Here is a 21,259-nt window from a genome sequence, read left to right on the forward strand (position 1 = left end):
AGTAGGTTGGATAGAAACTTTATAGTGGAAAAAATGCATCATTATAAACAAACTTGACACTTCCGTAGCGTGGGAAAGTGGTGTACCCTATTGTTCAGGGGAAAAACAAATCCTGATCAATGAATTTCTCGTCAAATTATTGACGTATGCATGTGTCTCTTGCGATAACCAACAGATGGAGCGTTCTCTTTTATACAAATATTGTTGTATTAACAAAAAAATCCACACTGTAGGCCTAGGCATGCATACATGTACATCACACGCAATAGATCCAAGATTACCAGCGAGAGCCCCCTCCCCCCCCCCCCACCTTCAGAATCGTATAGGGCCGCTGCTATTATCTCTCAGGAAAGTACCCTATGCAGTACATGTGCGTTTCTTCACCGTGTGCGTAGGCCATTTAAGGGTTTTTCGAGGGTAAATTTTCCAAATACGAACTTGTTAATGATGCTTATAATTTGTTTTTAATGTAATGGTAGTTGACATATTATAGCACAGGAAACCATTTATCCAGGCGCGTATCAAGGCTTTTCCAATAGAGGGGGATGGGGGGGCGGAAATTTGAAAATCGCACAGACCGTTATTTGATTAATTCAAGATCCCAATACTGACAAGGTCATAGAAGCATCGTACCGGTAACTACCAGCAGGCACAGGCTTTGGAAAGGGGGCAGGCTCCAGGGGCGGATCTAGCTTTTTGCTCAGGGGGGGGTTGACCAATAATGACGATGCGGAGCATCGTCCACGAGCCGCAAAGCGGCGAGCCGATTTTTTTTGGGGGTGTTTATTTGAACCCAGTAAGTGATGTTTTCCTGGCATCTATTAATACAATGGAGACCATAAAAAGCAGTGCATGATAACGTCTTTTTAAATCAAGTAACAGTTAAATACACAGTTATATCCAGAGTTATCATGTGTTTGGTTAAGTTACCAGATGAGTTGAATATCTTCTCACAATATTTGCACTTGAAAGGGTTTCTCTCCAGCGTGCGTTCTTTTTTCTTTCTTTTTTTCTTTTTTTTTTTTTCTTTTTTTTTTCCTTTTTTTTTTAATGTGGGGATTTTGGGGATGAGAATCGGCAACGCTGGCCTAGCTTGTCACTTCGGCGGTGGCCCGTGTCCTCAAAAAGCTGATGGGGGGGGGGGGCAAGGGACTCTGTGACATTTGTTCGCCCAACCCCCCCCCCCTCCCCCCAAAAAGAAATAATAATAATAATAATAATAATAATAATAATAATAATAATAATAAATGAAATAAATACATAGAAATAGAATAAAATAAAATTACAAGTTAAAAAAAAAGATAAGATTTAAAAAAATGGTCCCCGGATTTTTTTTGGGGGGGTTGCAACCCCCCCAACCCCCCCTCTAGATCCGCTTCTGGGCTCATGCCACGTCACTGTCAATTTAATTTTGAAATTTGTTTTCCAATGAATACAAAAGATATATCATGAGTGCTTTTTTACATGAACCCTTTTTTAATAAATATATTATGCTGGATTCCGATCCAGATTGCACAACCTAAAATGATAAGATGGTCATCCCCAGTACGCTTGCAGTTCTCAATTATGTGCACCCCTTCCTCCTTATTCCCTCATCCATCATTGCCGTCACTGCCATTTTACATATATGGCCGGCCCCCTCTTCAATAAAGGCTCCCAAGACTTTTGGAATAACCCAAAATGTTCTGATTACCATACTGCTGCTCTTTGGAGGGGCCGGGTGCGGCCTTTTCAGAAGTATTTTTATACGAACCTTTTTAGGCACTACTGCTTAAAATAAACAAGCATGCTTATAATTTTTTGAAAATAAGCTGAGTTCCGACTCAGTTGTGCACAACCTAAAAATTAGAATATGGTCAGCCCACCCCCCCCCCTGCCTCCATGCGCGCGCATTTCAGACGCACATACCCCCCCCCCCCCCCAAGTTTTTCCCGTTTTCGTCGTTATTGTCACTAAGTGTCATTTCCTTGTCTTTCTTCCTTTCTCACCCAACTTCTCTCTTCTTTCTCTTTTCTCTTTCTCTTTCTCTCTCTCTTTCTGTTCTTTTCTATCATTTTTCTTCTCTATTCTTTTATCTTCTCCTTTCTTTTTTCTCTTCTTTTCCTCTTTTTTTTCCTTCTCTTTTTTAGTTGGCGCTGTCAATTGGGGTGGCCGCGGCTTTCGGCTCCCCCTTGGATCCGCCACTGAACTTGAGTAATGTTTGACGAATTTTAATGAAATGTAATATGAAGGTACATGGTATCAAAATCAGCCTAAGTTCGATTTTCGAGTATGTAGGTCAAAGGTGAAAGGTCATAGCTCATTAACTATGCAAAAACACTGAATTATGTGAAATGAATAAGGCCTCTTATTATTCAGATATTATATTTCTTTTGTTAGTTGAAAGGATTTTATTGTATTTGTTTATGTGACAGGTTTCATGTGAACCTCCAGTGCGGTGCTGGTGTCAAGCCTCGCCCAGACATTGCGCTCCACTTTAACCCTCGTTTCCAAGCTCAGACGGTGGTACGCAACACACTGCAGAACCAGTCTTGGGGAAGTGAAGAGAGGAATGCCTCCTATTTCCCATTCGCTCCTAATGGATTCTTTGAGGTATATATCTCTTTTTCTTTCCGTCTCTTTCTCCCTCTTTCTCTTTCTCTCCCCTCTCTCTCTCTCTCTCTCTCTTCACCTCCTCCCATTTTACTCTCTCTCTTGCTGTCCATCATATCTCACTCTTTTTCCACCTCTTCCCCCTATTTTACTTTCTTCCCACTCCCCCCCCCCCCCCCCCAACCTTCTCTCTCTCTCTCTCTCTCTCTCTCTCCTATATGATCTTGCTGTGAATCTTAATTTGAATAATAAAGCTCATGTGTAGTTTTTGTAAACTTCCCAAACTTGTCTTTAGATTTTTTTTTAGTATAGAAGAGCAAGATACAAAACATTCTACATGTAAGCTTCTGTAAAGCGTTTCTGGTGATACAACATTTGCTCCTGCAACATAGCTCTGGGGTTTATTTAAGTCAAAGACATACATGAAGGATAAGGACTTGGGTCATGCTTCACTTTAAGGTTAGGTTTAAGCGTAGGGTTATGGTTAGGGGAAGGGCGAGGTCGAGGATGAGTAATTGGTCTAGAATTCAAGTTGGGATTTTGAATATAGTTGCTGCCTAGTACCTGTTGCTGGAACATAGCTTTTTCTCCATAAGTGGAGTAAAAAAAAACAAATGAGAAGTGAAAAAGGATCATTATAAATCCTCATGAGGCTCTCTAACTTTGCATGAATTTTAAATATACATCTTTCACCACCTTTTTCAGCTGATCATCTTGTGTGAGATGAACTCCTTCAAGATTGCAGTCAATGGCCAGCACTTCCTGGAGTACGCTCATCGTCTTCCATTGCAGAACGTCAACACCCTGGTCATTGATGGTGCTGTCGACATCCACCAGATCCGCTTCCAGTAAATCACAAAAGTTCTACAAAAATCAGGGAATTTCCCACCCTAGAGCAATTAGTGTGAAAGTAGTTGAGAAAATGTTTCTGCAAAGGATGCACCATTTGAGATGGTTTTGTTGATGGTTATGAATAACTACCAACAACATTTATTTGTATTAATGTAGTTGAAAAGAAGAAAATAGACAAACCAGTACTAAACTGAGGAAAGGCTTTTTCAAGTAAAAGATTTATATAGCCATGGATCATGTATATCAGATTTATTCGTACAGCCAGCATTGGTGCCTTGACAGTAGAAGGTATTTTGTATGAAGTACTATCTTTAATCAAACAATAATAAAGAAAATGTATACTTTTTACATCTGTGATCTTCATTTCATTTGTTATTAGTTTAGTGATTCTTTTAATTTGCTGACATTTTATAGTATGTTACAGTAATCAGGCAAATTATGTATTATGTGTATTACATAGATAGTGAAAAATTCAAGGTGTTAACAATCGAACTCCATTACGAACCTCCCATTTTATACATCTCAAATCACATATGAATGTTGACAAGTTCATGTATGGTATAACTGAAGTGTACCAATTACCAACAAATATTTTGCTCTGAATGTTTAGGGACCCATGTCGCCATTTTTATATTCAAAACTAGAGTTTCAAATGTTTGTTCTTTAAAGAGATATTGCAAGTATGAATGAACCCTACTTCACATAATACTCGTGAGTAGACTATTCAATGCACGTACACGCTCGCAGAGAATAACACCCGCACAGAACCCCAAGTCTGACTCAGCTTACACGTCAGGGTTCTTTGTCCTTTATTTTGTTCATACTCCTTTACCTTTGGCCCATAGAATGCCTGGTAAAAAATATTGGTCGATTTTAAATACATGTAGTAATAATAATAATACAATATAACAGAGCATTTTCATAAAGCACATACAAATCACTTAATATATACTCTCTCGCCGTAGATAATTATTTTCACAGGTTATTGGCACACTTCAAAAATAATAATAATACAATATAACAGAGCATTTTCATAAAGCACATACAAATCACTTAATATATACTCTCTCGCCGTAGATAATTATTTTCACAGGTTATTGGCACACTTCAAAAATGGGATGTTATATTAAAGGTTATCGTTTTCCCCAATTTTGTTGATTATTGCAATGTTGATTTATCTTGCCTATGATTGAAAGAAGTAAAAATGAATCAGATGAAAGCCAGAAGGATGTTAAATGAGTTCAACGTCCTTCTCAATCCCAGTAGACAATCTATTTTTGTGAATATTTAGTCATTGATTTAAGTTACAGACATGATTACGTATTGATAGTACATTACTTAAGGTTTCATATGAATCTAGAAACTCAAGATTTGTTATTTTTTTCAATATTTTTAAAAATATAGTTATAGATATATAGTTATAGATATATGCTATTTTAATTAAACATATAACTTTTCTTTATTGTTTCAATAAATTCATATCAAATACACTTTGGTGATTTTTTTGTTTTCATTTAATTTTTGACTTTCCTTGCCTCCTACAGCAAATAGCAGATAGAAAAATTTTCATCAAAAAGAATTACAGTAAAGACTAAAGATTGATTCTGAGATGTATATAACATTTAATTGTATAATACTTTTATCTATCTATTATTTTCTCATATATAAAATGTCATGATATAAAAATATATGGTTCAAAAGTATGCACAAATCATATTTGAAAATAAAAAGAAAGACATGTTCCAGACACCATTCAAAAGAAATCAAAGTAAGAATGAAAACATTCAACATAATATCTGAGGGAGACATTTATATACTGATTCAAATAAGTATTTGTTCCTAATTACCAACTGGACCCATTTGCACAAAAGGGTCTTCTATCACACTCCTACATGGTTGTTAAATGATTCTTTAACTCGTCACAATACATGACTAATTGGTAATGTTCAGTGCATTTAAAGGGCAAGTCTGGCCCATTTGCAAGTTGAATTGAATAAAGAGAAAAAAACAAAATGATGAAAGTTTCATCGAGTTGATGTCAGCCCTCGCTCTCTTCACTTTGTACACAAATTTAACCCTAAAAATCACTTTCTGATAATGGAAAATATGCAAAATCACCATCACTGTATTTTGTTGTGATTTAAAGACAAAATTATACAGGTGTCTCATTAAAGAAAATGTATAAACAAATATATGGAGTATAGTGAGGAGATAACATCAAGTCACTAATTTGCATACAGCCTATGTGAGACATCACTGTTTTATGAAATTATGCGAAACTGAACAATTCCACAACTTGGATTTTCGATGAAATTTTTCAGCATTTTGTTCATTTAATTTTTCTCCATTCAATTCAACATGTAAGCGGGTTGGACTTGTCCTTTAACTTTAGGTACATGCATAGTTCATGTGCAAATCAATATACTATTCTTCTCCTTTCTCCCAATAGATACATTTTGATTAGTGCATTCAATAATCAATATACGAATGATAGTTTTTTCGTTATGATAGGCAAGTATTCAACTGTAAAATCATCCAGACTATTACTATTATAATATACTACACTATAATGTTTTATATAGAGCCTGTTAGATATCGGTACATGTATATCTTGATTTTTATTTTCACATAATATATTAATGCAAAGGCTTAATATCTTTAATAGGATTTCAGATTCACTAAAGGGTGCATTATGCGCATAACAAAAAATTGGTAGATTCCCATTTACAAGTTATAACCTGTGTGACCTTGATTTTTTTTTTTTTTTTAATTTGTAAAGAGCAAATAATGTTTTTTCTAATGACACCCTACTCATAACTCTGCTGCCACAGATGACTGAGCAACACTTTTCAAAAAATATTGTCAAAATCCTCTCGTACCAGGTTGGTGCTGGAGCAACAAATGTTCAGGAAAAAGCCTTACACATCGTCATTTTCAGTCTGGAAAAAATTACTGACTAATTTTTGCATGGATTTACCTTATGTACCTTACACACATCTTGCATATGAAATATGCAATGGACAAGTGAGCAGAGAGATCTTGAATTCAATTCAATTCAATTCCATTCAATTCAATTCAATTCAATTCAATTCAATTCAATTCAATTTAATTCAATTTGTGTATTGAAACAAGGACCTGTGGAAGCTTAGATATATTGGACCACTTTAATACAATGAAGCACTGGAGCATGATTAGAAGCATATTTAAAACCTAAGTAAACCATCCAACATTTGGTGAATCTGCCGAAACTTGGTACAAGCATATTTGACGGCACCTTTTGAAAACCCTGGTGCTCAGTCATCCAAGGCAGCAATATTATGAATGGGGTATCATTAGACAGCAAACAAGTTACTCTTTACAATGAAATAGATTTCCAGGTCACATTGATTGTGACTTTTTTATCGCAAGCTATCAAATTTGGTATTTTTTTTATATGCACTGTATAATATTCTAGTTTCTTGCAAATCTAAATAGGAATTGAATTACTGTAGTAACTGTGGTATCTCTATACAGACTTAGAAAGGGACAAAATATACTGCTCTTATTTCTTCAATACATCTACAGCAAAGTAGTAAATATATAATAAAATGATTATAATACAATCTTTTTCAATCCACTTTTCATATCATCATGACCTAAAATAGATATGCACAAAGTGGGGAAATATTTCATGATTATTTTGAGCTCATTTGCTTATGAAAATACAATAAGATACACACATAAAACAATTCTGGGAATAGCAAGAATGTCCATAATACTATTTAGGGGCAAGAATAATATTTTTCCACTTCTTCAAAATCATTGCTTACAATTATTTACAGCAAAATCTAATCAAATCAACCTCATCTGCTATCTGTTTACATTGCATTAATCAAAATATTGAAATCTGTTTTCAATTTTAGAAAAGAAAGTCATGTGGTAGCCACAGTTATTCCACATTCAAAAACAAACATTCAGTAGTGATACAATATCAATATTATTAAAATGATATCCTTTAATGAGAATATTTTAGAGCAGGAAAGTGCTTAATGTTTAGTCAGAGCACATAGTGACAATGCTTATGCCCAAAAGGGAAAAAGCATTGTCAAAAACAAAAAGTATGTGTACTTTGGTATGATACACATCAGTTTGCATGAAACTTGTTTTATACAGTCCAAGACTGTCATTGTTCCTGTCAAGTGTTATTGGAAATGAACTTGACATCAAATGTACATTTCATATCACCTGCTGATTCAACAATCATATAAAGCCATTTTCATCATATTAGTTTGTATACACTAGACCTAAATTTTCCTAATATTGCATAATTCAAATATTGCATTTTGATTGACACAAAAAGTGATCCAGTGCATACATCCTTGCATTTATTTGCTGTGGGCTAGGTACATGTATAACAACTACTTCAAAATCAGAAAAATCAAAAAATAAGGCACAAGATCCTACATGTAAATGTCTCATATATTATGGAATGTATACAATTTGACTTGAATTTGTAGAAGAAATGTTAAATACTGTATACGTTTAATATGTCAAATAATGTTATATAATAAGAAATGATATCAATACTCCCTTTAACACATAAACTGCTAAGTTCAGGTTCACTAGCTCACATGTGGCAACCACAAAAGTTCGCAATAATAATGTAGATGTGTCTTAAAGCACAGCCCTACTACAGGCTATTCCACACGCACAACTGATCTACTATATGATTGTGAATGGTATGCAACACACTTGTCTTATTCTTTGGCGTTTGTTTCAATATTACGTTGGCAGTTTTGAAGAAAATTTACAAATGAATTTCTTTCCATTCTGACGTAAAATGAACAGGGAAAAGCAGGAATACATGTGCACATAAGTGGCTGGCACTGCATTAAGTACTCAATGTGCATATTAAAATTGAAATACCAGTATATTGATATACCAAGATAAAAAACAACCAGTAATAAACCATTACCGGTAAATAACTTCAACTTTAAATAAAAGAGAAAAATAAGGTAATATAATATGATCCACAGGTAATACTTGAATAATAATGATAGTATTTAGCTTTTATACAGCGCTTAATACAATGTCTCTAAGCGCTTTACAAATATACTATTACCCCAGCCATTGGATTATATGGTTTATATGGTCTTGTTACCATTTGGATGTAGACAATTTTGTATACAGGTAGAGTTATTTAACATCCTGAAGAAAAAAAAGAGATAATGCATCACCTATTTACATATTCAAAATCCTTCTGTCAAAATTGTTCAACATGGTGAGTACTGAGATAATATTTGCCTTTTAATATGGATCCCATTAAAGAAAAAAAAGCTTTACAATTAAAACATTTTAGCAAGTAAGGTTTGGGAGAGTTCTGGCCTTCTAACTCAATACCTGGGAGCCTTACTCCTAGCTAGCACCTCTTTGGTTTGTTCAGCATTCCTCCTCTTAGCCTCATAATCCCTCAGCCACTGGTCACAGATAGCTTTCAGTTTGACCCCTGATGCCTCGGCTTGTTCTGCTGCCATGGCGATACGTCTCACATCATCCTCCCTCTCTCCCTTCACTGCTAGTAAGTAGGCTTGTCTCAGCCGTCCAATCAGAATGTACGCATTGATCTGTCACAAAGAAAGTTGAAAAATATTGGATCTGAAGATAAAATGAACAATTTTCTCAAACACATCCATTCCATATTGTTTTGCATTATTACTATTTGTTTCTTGTTTCTTAGGAGTAATTTGCATCCTTCAGTTAACCTGTATCCATATACAGTGGAACTTGCTGTAGCGACCACCTGTATAGAAAGACCACCCGTCTATAAAGACCACATTATTGTTTCTCTTGAAAATGGTTTATCATTGAAACCTGTACCAAAGGAACCTGTACATAAAGCACATGTGCCTATAAAGCCCATGTTTCTTGTCTCCCTAGAGTGGTCTTTATCTATTGCATTTTTACTGTAATTTTTTTGTTACTGTATTTTGCTTTTCTCACCAACTAAAGATTGATTAACCCTATTTTAACTGGGCTATTTCAGTCCAGGTTTTTACTGGGGGGGGGGGGGGGGGGTCAATTTGACCCCCCCTTAAGATCTCGGCCGTTTGACGGCCGATCGCCGCGAAAATTTGCATACATGTCAAGTGAAGTGTATAGAATACTATGGTAATTTCAATTTTTAGAAAAATTCACTCATTTACATATTTATGGTAATTTATGCAAATAAGGTCATAAAATTCACATTTTTGCCCATAAATCATACATTATTGCTATTTGAGCATTCTTTTTCACTACATATATTTGTTAGACCGTTTGGAATAATAATACAACATAAAAAATTAGAAAAGCCAGGTTATTCCTTATGTTATCTCTTGTTTTGATATTTTTTATGTATTTCATTGTTTTTTCAACTTATGTATTTTATTGTTTTTGTTGTTTTATTTCATTTATAACTACAATTCAACTATTTTGACCCCAAAACAAACACCCAAACTTTAAACAAGACTAAATAAGCAATGTTTTATCTCTTTTTAGGAAAAATGACATTTCCATATGTTTTGTACACAAATCACAAAAATTAGCGATTTTCGGGCTGACATGCAACAAAACTAGATGGAATTCGACTGCGCGCAGTCGAAAATGATGCCTCCGTCATAGAGCAATTTTACAAACCAAAACAGAAGAAATTTTTCGGAGTCAAGTTCAATTGTAATCCATTGACAGGTTCTCAGAATATCGTGATTACAAGCAATTTCTCATATACATATATATGACCCTTTGATCTTTGACCTCATGACCCTAAAATCTACTCAGTTCATTGGCTCTGCAAGATGTCCTGAGTTAAATAGTAATCCATCTGTCAGTTCTAATGAGAAAGCGTTCACAAGCTATTTTTGCATACATAATGAGCCCATGATCTTTGACCTTTGACCTTATGAACCAAGAATCTACTCAGTTCATTGGCTCTGCAAGTAACATACATGACCTAATTTTGGCAGGAATCCATCAATCGGTTCTTGAGATAACGCGATCACAAGCTGTTATTGCAAACATAATGTGTGCTGTGGCCTTTGACCTTTGACCTCATGACCACTAAATCTAATCAGTTCATCGGCTCTGCAAGTAACATACATGACCTAAGTTTGGCAGCAATCCATCAATCGGTTCTTCAGATAACACGATCACAAGCTGTTTATGCATACATAATGAGCCCTGTGACCTTTGACCTTTAACCTCATGACCCCAAAATCTAATCAGTTCATTGGCTCTGCAAGATACATACATGACCAAAGTTTGGCAGGAATCCATCAATCGGTTCTTCAGATAACGCGATCACGAGCTGTTTTTGCATACCTAATGAGCCCTGTGACCTTTGACCTCTGACCTCGTGACCCCAAAATCTAATCAGTTCATCGGCTCTGCAAGATACATACATGACCAAAGTTTGGCAGCAATCCATCAATCGGTTCTTGAGATAACGCGATCACAAGCTGTTTATGCATACATAATGAGCCCTGTGACCTTTGACCTTTAACCTCATGACCCTAAAATCTAATCAGTTCATTGGCTCTGCAAGATACATACATGACCAAAGTTTGGCAGGAATCCATCAATCGGTTCTTCAGATAACGCGATCACGAGCTGTTTTTGCATACCTAATGAGCCCTGTGACCTTTGACCTTTGACCTCGTGACCCCAAAATCTAATCAGTTCATCGGCTATGCCAGATACATACATGACCAAAGTTTGGCAGGACTCCATCGATCGGTTCTTCAGATAACGCGATCACAAGAATGGGACGTAAGTACGTACAGACGTACAGACGTACGTACGTACGTACGGACGGACAACCCGAAAACATAATGCCTCCGGCTACTTCGTAACGGAGGCATAAAAATGTCACGTGACTCCGTAACTATACGTTTTTCGAAAAAATTGTTTTAAAAGATGCGTAAGACTTGAAAGAAAAAAGTCATGGAAGGAAAATTTTATATCTGCCGCGGTTTCGGAGTAGTCGCGAAATTTCTACAGGGGGGGGTCAAATTGACCCCCCCCCCCCCCCCAGTTAACGTAGGGTTAACACACCCTGGTAATTAACATCCTAAAACTAACCCCAATGATTCTCTCTCCAAGTACATTTCTGTACTTTTCAAACTCACTTGTTTAAAATGCTTACAGTGAACTCTGCTTATAGTCCCAGTTTATGGGTAATATTCAAGAGCCAGAGTGAATTACCAATCAATTATTTAGTTGATTACCTTGGGTAAGATCAAAAGAAGCTCTAGAAAAAAGAAGGACACAAATCGTCCATGATGGATTCTCACTTTGATCCTAAAATGAACTCAAATGTAATGTTGGTATTGCTGCTCACCTTGCTTGTATCACCTTGCATTAGCTTAATCAACTCCTCTGCACCTTTGACCTGCGTCTTGTCTCCAACTAGCGCCCTCACACAGGCATCCAGGATCTCATCACATGACTCCTTGCTAGCCAATCCAGTATCCTTGTGGCATTTGAGAAGCAATTTGATCTCGTTGAACTTCTTGAGGAGACATAGACGACGTCCTGCTCGGCTGTAGATCTTGGCCTCAGCAAGACGAAAGTCCTGTTACACAAAGTGAGACAAACATCATTTAGACAGACTTCTCATGAAAGAGAGTTGGATGTTGCATATGCTTTGGTAAGACCTTTCAGGGGAGTCGGTATGTATACCATCACCAAGTAATTAAAAGTAATTATTCAAATACAGTCTACATTGGAAACGAGGAACACACCAAGTCTGATATTAATTGTTTTAATTGTACGTAATATACAGAATGTGGTTTGAAGTACACAACAAAATCATCCTACACTCTATACACTTAAAACATGTAAGTTTTACAGGCTACATTCTAGAATTTAAATAATGTCTGATAATGAGCATAAATCTACATGATAATGAGGACAGTACCTGGATGATTTTGAATGCTAGTTGAAACCCTTCTTGTATAGTTGTTCCAGCTAGTAGAACCTGAAAACAGAAAAAACAATCATGGGTTTACTCACATGAACAGACAAAAGAAGAGACTGTAAATGGGAAATGCCTGGATAAAATTTGTAACAAAGAACTAAAGAATGAAAAATCACAGTTCACATGAACAAATCAAGACTATCAACCATTGTTGCTACTTTTTTTTCTTCATGAGAGCTTTTTTATATATATTTCTCATACCGAAAGATGTCCAGAGAAATAAAGTTACTTTCAATTACCATGTATTTTGTCACTGATACCAACATACCTTGTGAACGACATCTGCTTTCTCCATGCTGTTGCCAAAGAGGGTGGGTAGCCCTGCTGGCTGAGCCCCGCCCCCGCCCCCAACCACTGACTGCTTCCTAGTCAGCCCTGCTGGTTGAGGTGAGGTGGCCTGGGTGGTGGTGGACGTGGGTGGCACCAGACTGTTCTTGCCAAGATGACGATGAAGGAATGTGGTCACTTCTATCTGCAGGGATATTGTATTTAGATGCCTGGGCAAATAAATTGAAGAAAAATGTTAACAATCAATTATAATATGTAAACATACAAATTATAGGAAATAAAGGTAATACACAGTATACAAAATTGTGGCAATGTTGAGTACTGGGAATGCCACAGATCCACACTGAAACTGTCCCTTCAAAATGACAAACATTAGTCACAAACTAAAACATTTATGAAATGGGCAATCAAAAATGATGAAATAATGTGTTGAGGTGCTTTCTAGTAATTATTTTTCAGCAATTTTTTTTGCTGGACCAGAGCTCAATGTTTGTGAATGAACTTACTTAGATTCTCTTGTATAGTGTATCTATTTCTTAGCATTGGATGATGCATAGAAAAATCTCGAATGCGGCTGAAAGATGTTTTTGAGACTGACCTCAACAGGGATAATGTGGTATAAAAAAAAGGCATCTACACTGCCTTTCTTGATATGAATACTTACTTGGTAAGTTCTGAAGGAGTGAGGGTGAGTCTAATATTAGTCTCTCCACTGCCTCCACCCCACCCTCTTGAGGAGGGGCTACCAGGTGAAGGGCGTGGCACACTTCCCCATTGTTTATCATCCATCACAGCAGTCATGTGATCTTTAGCCCTGGTCACATGATGCAGACGCTCAAAGAGGTCCGAGTATGATGTAGCACTGGCCTGGAAGAACTTGATACACGTCATGGCTGCTCGTACAAAGTCCTGAGGGTGAGGTTCAATAACGGGCACAAAAGTTCTTTAATCACTTTAGTTGCTTTCTTCTCCTCTATGCGCGATCGCTCTTTTGCCACAAATGCAATTTTGCATAAAACAATAGGCACCAATTGACACAGGATTGCTTTGTTTAACACAATGGCTTTGCAAAATTAAAAATTATGGTCTTAATTAGCTCCCTGCCATCCCTTTTAATAATGGTAAAGATTAATCTTGCACTTGAAACATTTGAATAATCTTGAAGCATTTGGTGTATCTATCCCATGATAAATACAATGGGGCACAGGGAGACTAGAGGTTAATGTATTTTTTAACAACATTTATCAAACACCTTAGTCATTCAGCTTCATTAAAAAATCACACTTACATGTAAGCCAGATCACATAATCCTAGTATCCACCTCACCGATACAAAATCATGCAATACACATCTAAATCGTGCAATACACATCAATCCAATCCTTTACCTGTCAAAGGGCAAGATCGGGGGAATTTCTAATACTTGTATATTAGCAGATGTTTAAGGATCTGCCTTCACTAATGCCTTTCTATCATGGCAATATAAGACATACTGATACTTGCCTTCATGAAGAGCTGCATCTGATAGAGGATGTGACTCCACCCTAGGCGATTGACATGACGACAGGATGCAGTCAGGCAAGGGTGCCATTTAACCAATGATGGGTCTACTCTTAGCATGTGTTCCTGTAGCTTACTCAACTGTCCCTCCTTTATACAAGGCACCAACAGACCTTCTAAGAACACCTCACTGGAACATTGCTGCAAAAAAATGACATGAGTAAAGGAGTTCAACGTATACATTTATGAATAATTCAACAATCATAGTCAAGTAAAAACATTTTTGAACAGCTTGAACAAATTATAATTCTTAATGTAAGAAAATTAAAGTCCATACAAATGCCTACCACTTCCATACAATGATAGAAAATCTAAAATTTGAAGTTATGTTTCAATCCGGTTGATTGTGTAAGCAAATCTAAGAAACCAAATACTTGCTTGTCCTGTCTCCATATGCATTTTGAGAAATCGCTGCAGTATTCATAACGGAGTAGAAGGAAGCCCTGATGTACAAGTCCATCTCCGCATTTCAATTATTTTTAATCAGGAGAACAGAACTGCGGTAACAACAATGAAGTTAGCTTTGCTCTTTCCCTACAAAGGTGATGCCAAATACTTAATAAAAAAAAAAGCAGTACAACTTAAACTATGATAATTTTAAGATATTAGAAAACATCAGCTTTCGCTGTGTTTCGACCAACTGTTTTACCTGTTGGAGTATATAAGTGACAGCCCTCTGGAACATTCCATGTCTCATATAGAACTGAACAGCCGTAAGATATGAGCTGTAAGTCTCAATGTAAAGTACACATTCTTTCAGCGCTGGATTCTCGGTCACTTTCCCTGACTCAGGTACACTCTGATAAAAACAAAAACATAGAGAACAAAATCAAAATTTGTTCACAATTGTCCATGAGAAATCCATCAAGAAAGATTGGGTTGAATATCCTAGTTAGCATACCACAATGTTCAGTTGTCACATCTAATGCTACATCAAATAATTAATAGATGTATCAGTTGTCTAGTAGAGACCTTGTGTAAAGAAACAAAGACAAGGGTCCTCTTTCATGTTACTTGCCATGAGATACCAAATGCTAGAATTCAAAACTAAAGAAATATACTCACAGCTAATCAAATTCATTGGTTTCAGTAGCTTATATCAACTTATACATTAATCAAACAGGGCCCTGGAGTACAGATGTCGGTTCTATTCAAAGAGCATTAGGCCTAAAGCTGCAGTCACACCGATGAGACTGACGCCAGACCAACAACACATCAAACAAAAACATGCTATAGCACGAATGACCAAGAATCGGTCGGTTAGTCAGTCTGGTTTGGAGTTTGGTGTGGTGACTGAGGTGTTAGGGTCAAAACAGAAAAGTGACCAAGACAGGCACTGACCACATCACTGATATGCTCTCTATTCCTTGTATAGGTCAGTGTAATGTATTACCTTGTATGGCTGTGAAATGAAGTCCTTGATAGAACTAGCAGACAACGTCAGGATATCTTGAACCTACAACAACAAATTAGTTTTACATTATTCACTGAGATTCAAGAACAGAGTGAGATAAAGAAAAGAATGATGGATGTATTTCAAATTTAGTGATATTTCTTAGAGGGTTGAATCACATTCAGGGAAGATAGAAGAAGCTGCTTATCCCTTCATTTTTGTTTTGTTGTACTTGTAAAGTCATCGCAGTTCATCATGCGATATGTCACCCTGGCTAATATACAATGTATATTCCTATCACTTGTTAAAATCAGGACTGCTGTGTGGTAAGATTCAAATACAGACAAAGTTCAAGTTCATGTTTTATTTGCACATTCCATTAGAAAAATTATGAATAATATGCAATTGCATATAAAGTACATTACAACGCAGTATGTTCTTTAAAATAAAAAGAGATGTGATGAAAAAATGGAGGGAGACCACATAGGTCAAGAGCCTTCGAGGCAGAACCCCATAATTTCACATATAATTACATGATACATACTGTACAGAAACGAACCAGTAAAAGGCAAATTAAATTCAAAATAGAAGAGATATTTTTACACAGACTTCTTTGATCCGGAAGGGAGTGGGCTGATGTAAACTTGATTTGAGGTCAATCTAAAATCTACAGCTGGATAACAATTAAACATTCTCTAAAACAGTGCCTAAAATTACCTTGATCGTTTGAGCAGCTGAGGACTCCAATATCTTGATGATTTCCTGTAGTAGTTTATTAGGGCCCTGGGTTTGGTTCTTATCTGTTGGGGTCTACCAACACACACATACACACAGAAAATAAACATAAGAACACTTGTACAATGCCTGAAAATGTAGCATAAAATGACTAGAAGGGCAAGGTAAATCATAAATAAACAATTCTTGAGAGACCCATAACCTATGCATTCAATCAGACTCATTATTAAGTGATAAAACGTTTCAAATCTTTCAAAGTTTGTTGTATTCATTTAATATACTAAAACAATACTATAAACAGTTCATATACATAGTGTATATTATTGTAATTTAACTGAATATCCCACCTTTACTAAATGCCATTAACTTTTTTATAAAGTTAATTTGACCCCACCCTTATTATACAAGATAGTATGCAAGTATACAAGAACAGTACTGGTCAATTAGCTTAACACCTTGTACATCACACTTTCATTTCTTTTACTCTACTGCTCTTCTATTGGCTAAAACATGATATAAAGCTCTGTCAGTATATCCCGTAGCAAAGTAAAGAATGAGAGAAACTCCACTGATTTTACCTTTAATATTTTACTGAGTTTCTCCCTGGCCCCATCATAGTCTCCAGCCTGGAGGCAGCTGAGTCCCCAGGCTGCCCACACAGCTCCAGGATCCAGTCCGCACTTGGTGGAGACCTCCATGGCTAGAGACAATCGCTCTGACAGGACAAGCTTGTCTCGGATACGTCTGTTTGCCGGGTAGAAACCAGTGAACAATGGCAGAGTTATTACATGATGAGAGGCACTATCGCACTAAGAGTCAAATAGCTCTGAACAGTGCACTTAATGCAAATGATGTACACCGGTACTTGTTTGATGATGAACAAAGGCAGGTTTGAATTTCAAATTGTGGATTTCCAATGTAGCAGGTAAAAAAGAAATGATTTTGTTTTCAGCAGCAGCAGCAGCTGTTCATAGTGATAGTATAAATATTTTTTTTAAAGTAAATTCAATTCAATTTTGGTTAGTTGACATTCCAAAAACATGTCAAAAGTCCAGAGTACAAAATCATGTCTTTTTTACCTGCTACATTGGAAATCCTTATCAGAATTACAATTTAAAATCTGATTAAAAAATTAAAAGATAATTTTATAAGACATTTCCTATGTAAGTCATGTACTAAATTCAGATTCATAATGAATATCACCTATAAAATATGAATATAGAGCAAGAAAAATATATGTTGATGTTCCTACCTTGCAGTGTCTATCTTGGTGAGTTGTTGAATGCTTGGTATATCAGTGCAGTTACTTGACACAAACATATTGAGAAGATCTACGTGACCCAGGTATGTATCACACATCTCTAGACTAGCACTGTCTCCTGAACCTAAGAACTTGAGCTTGCTGTTCAGCAGTAAGGTACGCATCATGCTGGAGTAGGAATGCAATACACAGTCAAGCAGACATCAATAGGTTTAGTCTTTACCTCTATGGTGTTTTTTCATTTGAACTGAAGCACCAGGTACACTGCAGAAACACATGTTCATGGAAATAATTGCTCAGGGGTAAACTTCTAGTGCTGGTCAAATTCCTCACCCTGGACCCAATTAACACTACACTTTACCCCCTAACCTTAACCCAGCACCTAACCCAAATCCTATCGGTAATTAAAATACTAATCTGTTTCTTTGATGAAATACAAACATTTGAGTGAAAGTAAAACTTCAGACTTGCGTCATGGTTTCTAACCTTTTTGGCCCAACAATCATTTTTCAAAATCACTCTACTAATGCCATTGCTCCCAAAATCCATTTCTTGGTTAGTGCTATAATTGTTGTTAGGTACTGTCATGTTGTCTTTGACAAGTCTTGTGCAACTTTGCATAGCTCTCTTACTGACTTGTCTGTTATCCCCTGTATTACAATTGTACCTATAATCATTTGGATTTTCTTCAATTATCAATGACAAAACATATTTCATTTCCCTGCAAACCCCAAACGACCTCCATGAGCTAGAGTATATAAACCATGTTACCTGAGAATGAGACTGTAGTCAACCTCTGTGTTGGGTTCCCCTGGTCTGATAGGTCGGAGATACTCGGATAACCTTTGACATAGTTGAAGAATCAGGTGACCACAGACTCCTGGGTTAGAGTGTAGCTCCAGGATGGACAGACATAGGGATGTACTTGGAGCCTGGATAGAACAACAGAAACAAACATTTACCTTAACCATGTAATTTGAATGTCAGCTAACCTCTAGTTCCATCAGTACGAGTGCAATGAAATGTTCAGAGGGAAGAACCATTCTTTTTTTCTTTTTAATTTGTTTTCTTCTCCTCTCTTGAGTAAATGAGAAATAGATCCACTATTCTTCATCAAAATAAATTGTAACCTTTCCACTGCTTACTCATTTAAACATCACATAGACCCTAAAAGCTATTCATCTCTATCCATTTCTATAGCAAATATTTTTCAAAAAGCTTAAAGCATCGAGTTTAGTGAAGCATTATTATAAGAATGTCACAAACAAGTATCTATCTTGATACATGTATTTTCTCTTTACCTGCTCATAGTAGAAATCCTCTCTGACCATACTGCAGTACTCTTCATCGAGAGATAATCTCCATTCAGTGACCGGGCCATACTCAGTCAGTCCTTCTCCTCCCATACCTAGCTCGGGGGTCTGGGATGGAGTGAAGGATCGCGATGCTGCAGGCATACTCCCTGAACCTCCTCCTGATCCTCTCCTTCCTGTGGAAACAAAATACAATCATTACATATAGGATAACAAGAAATGAGAAGACACACACAAAGAGTCCTTTTGTGTAATTAACACATACATGTACACATTTTCATAGATGGTGTGTATAATGGCGTGTATAGTGGTTCCATATTTTTCACAGATCAATCTCATATATACCTCTAGGAAGGAAACTCCAGATTAAATGTTGACATTTTGAAGAAAAACAAACAAACAAAATGACCCGATTCGCAGTTCTTTAACTGACAGCAGAAGACCGTTCTCAAAAAATGAAACATGGAGTTTTAATGGAAGTCTTTTTAATGGATTCTTAAATCCTGCTATACAACATCAATGCAAAATATCATTACATTGTACACTTTTATTAGCATGCATACAGAAAAAAAATAGGAGCAAGAAACCTCACCAGACATTTTGCCCTTCATTCTTTGTTCCAGTGACTGTGGAGTTCCATATGATCTGAGGATTACACAACAAATTTAAGATCCACTTTTACTTTAAAAAGATGTACAAAACCATATTGCAAAACAATAAAATGTTTAGGTACAATATCAGATTGTTTCTCAATAATTAATCAAATGACTTCAATAATCAATCATAAAATATACAGCACTGAATCCTTAAAATATGATATTACTTTAATAGGCCATTCACAGGAAATTGACAGCCATCTGAAAGAAACATTCTGTAAATAGCCTGTATATAAACAGTAGCTATAATTGATTCCTATATATTTCAGGCACTTTTTATCACTAGGTTTTGTGAAACAACAAATTTATCTGAATGTGTATTCATCTTTATGCTTTCTTACAAACTACACAAGTGTACTAATGATTGGGAGACCTACCTTGGAGCAATGAATCGTTCGTAGCACTGATCACAGATTCTGACCGGTGTATCTCCGTATCCATCAACCATCGCACGTAGCTGAGAACACTTCCAGCACACTACACGTCCACAGCGTCGACAGTGATGTCTTCTATTAAACTGTGCAAGGTATGGATGGATATGATTTACTAAAGATTCATAAACATATAGCTTGTTACATGCATTTACTGGAATCAAATTACAAACACTTACACATAAAAATAGTTCTCTGGTTCTATCTCCTACATTAAACAATCATATTGAAGTCTATTAATTTATATTCTTTTTGGCATCTTCTTTTGTAAAACTGTTTATTCTTCACACATACATGTACACATATATATTATTCTTTCATTTCTTTTTGTCAACACAATGATTTTTATTTGTAGGAGATGGCTTTTTGCAACCATCAATTAATCTGTGTATTACTGGATCTTATATTATCTATCTATGATTCCATTGTGAATGCCTTATCTTTGTACATACATGTATCCCTCCATCACTGCATTGACTCACCATACTAAACCTATCCTGACACACCATGCAGTTAGAGACCTTATCATCAGGTACCCACTGATCCCTGGTAGGGGGTACAGCCGGCAGTTCACCCCCCTCTAGGGGCACACCCTGGGGGTTCTCTGGTACCTCTGGGAGGGGAGTAGGGTGTCTGCTGCTAGGTGATACCAAATGATCAGGACGGGATGATGGGCTGGTTGGGCCAGGACTTGTTAGACCTGGGCTTGGACCTTAATGTACGTAAGGAAGGTTGTCAAACACAAGATACCATCATAATTTTGATAAATCACTCATAAATAGCAAGTTTTAAATCACAATTTTGTGATTATGTTATAACTTATGTTTTATTATGACTTGTATAGCAGTTCCAAATACATATGTCATGCCCTGATCTACATGTAGACATGGTATGAGATTCCATGGGCTTTTAGACCCAACTGTGATACAATACTATACTACTAATACAATACACGATCATTATGTGCTTGTAATACTCTCAGTCACAAATCTGGAAGTGTGAACAAATTTTATATACAGATGTTACAAACAAAAAATGATGAATTAAACACTAAATTAAAACATGCAAAAAGAATTATTATGAGGATTGAGATAACATAACACAAATAAAATAAATGCATAGAATAGAAGGTTAAGTATTTGTTAAATCACAAATAACGATCAGCCTCTTTCAACTTTTCACATGTC

At 36.3% G+C, this 21,259-nt stretch overlaps 2 protein-coding genes across 2 annotated transcripts in view; one reads left to right on the top strand and one right to left on the bottom strand.

Annotated features, from left to right (window-relative positions):
- LOC576472 (galectin-8) overlaps positions 1-4,932 on the top strand; it is a 40,088-nt gene extending 35,156 nt beyond the window's left edge. Inside the window, exons 8-9 of the mRNA XM_030999367.1 lie at positions 2,415-2,592; positions 3,298-4,932. Of these exons, the coding sequence (XP_030855227.1) occupies positions 2,415-2,592; positions 3,298-3,444 (325 nt within the window). The 3' untranslated portion in view covers positions 3,445-4,932. The remainder of the gene's footprint in view (positions 1-2,414; positions 2,593-3,297) is intronic.
- A 114-nt stretch (positions 4,933-5,046) lies between these two features.
- Positions 5,047-21,259, bottom strand: part of LOC115919083 (zinc finger FYVE domain-containing protein 26-like) — a 38,952-nt gene continuing 22,739 nt past the window's right edge. Inside the window, exons 25-40 of the mRNA XM_030999366.1 lie at positions 20,555-20,784; positions 20,019-20,158; positions 19,578-19,630; positions 18,974-19,161; positions 18,444-18,604; positions 17,664-17,840; positions 16,990-17,155; positions 16,394-16,486; positions 15,677-15,739; positions 14,933-15,082; positions 14,227-14,424; positions 13,389-13,633; positions 12,705-12,933; positions 12,377-12,436; positions 11,798-12,031; positions 5,047-9,047 (exon numbers count right to left, since the gene is read on the bottom strand). Coding sequence (XP_030855226.1) covers positions 8,817-9,047; positions 11,798-12,031; positions 12,377-12,436; positions 12,705-12,933; positions 13,389-13,633; positions 14,227-14,424; positions 14,933-15,082; positions 15,677-15,739; positions 16,394-16,486; positions 16,990-17,155; positions 17,664-17,840; positions 18,444-18,604; positions 18,974-19,161; positions 19,578-19,630; positions 20,019-20,158; positions 20,555-20,784 — 2,618 coding nt within the window. The 3' untranslated portion in view covers positions 5,047-8,816. The remainder of the gene's footprint in view (positions 9,048-11,797; positions 12,032-12,376; positions 12,437-12,704; positions 12,934-13,388; positions 13,634-14,226; positions 14,425-14,932; positions 15,083-15,676; positions 15,740-16,393; positions 16,487-16,989; positions 17,156-17,663; positions 17,841-18,443; positions 18,605-18,973; positions 19,162-19,577; positions 19,631-20,018; positions 20,159-20,554; positions 20,785-21,259) is intronic.

The sequence above is a fragment of the Strongylocentrotus purpuratus genome, unplaced genomic scaffold (genome assembly GCF_000002235.5).
Source record: "Strongylocentrotus purpuratus isolate Spur 01 unplaced genomic scaffold, Spur_5.0 spur5_scaffold_5, whole genome shotgun sequence".
NCBI lineage: Eukaryota > Metazoa > Echinodermata > Echinoidea > Camarodonta > Strongylocentrotidae > Strongylocentrotus > Strongylocentrotus purpuratus.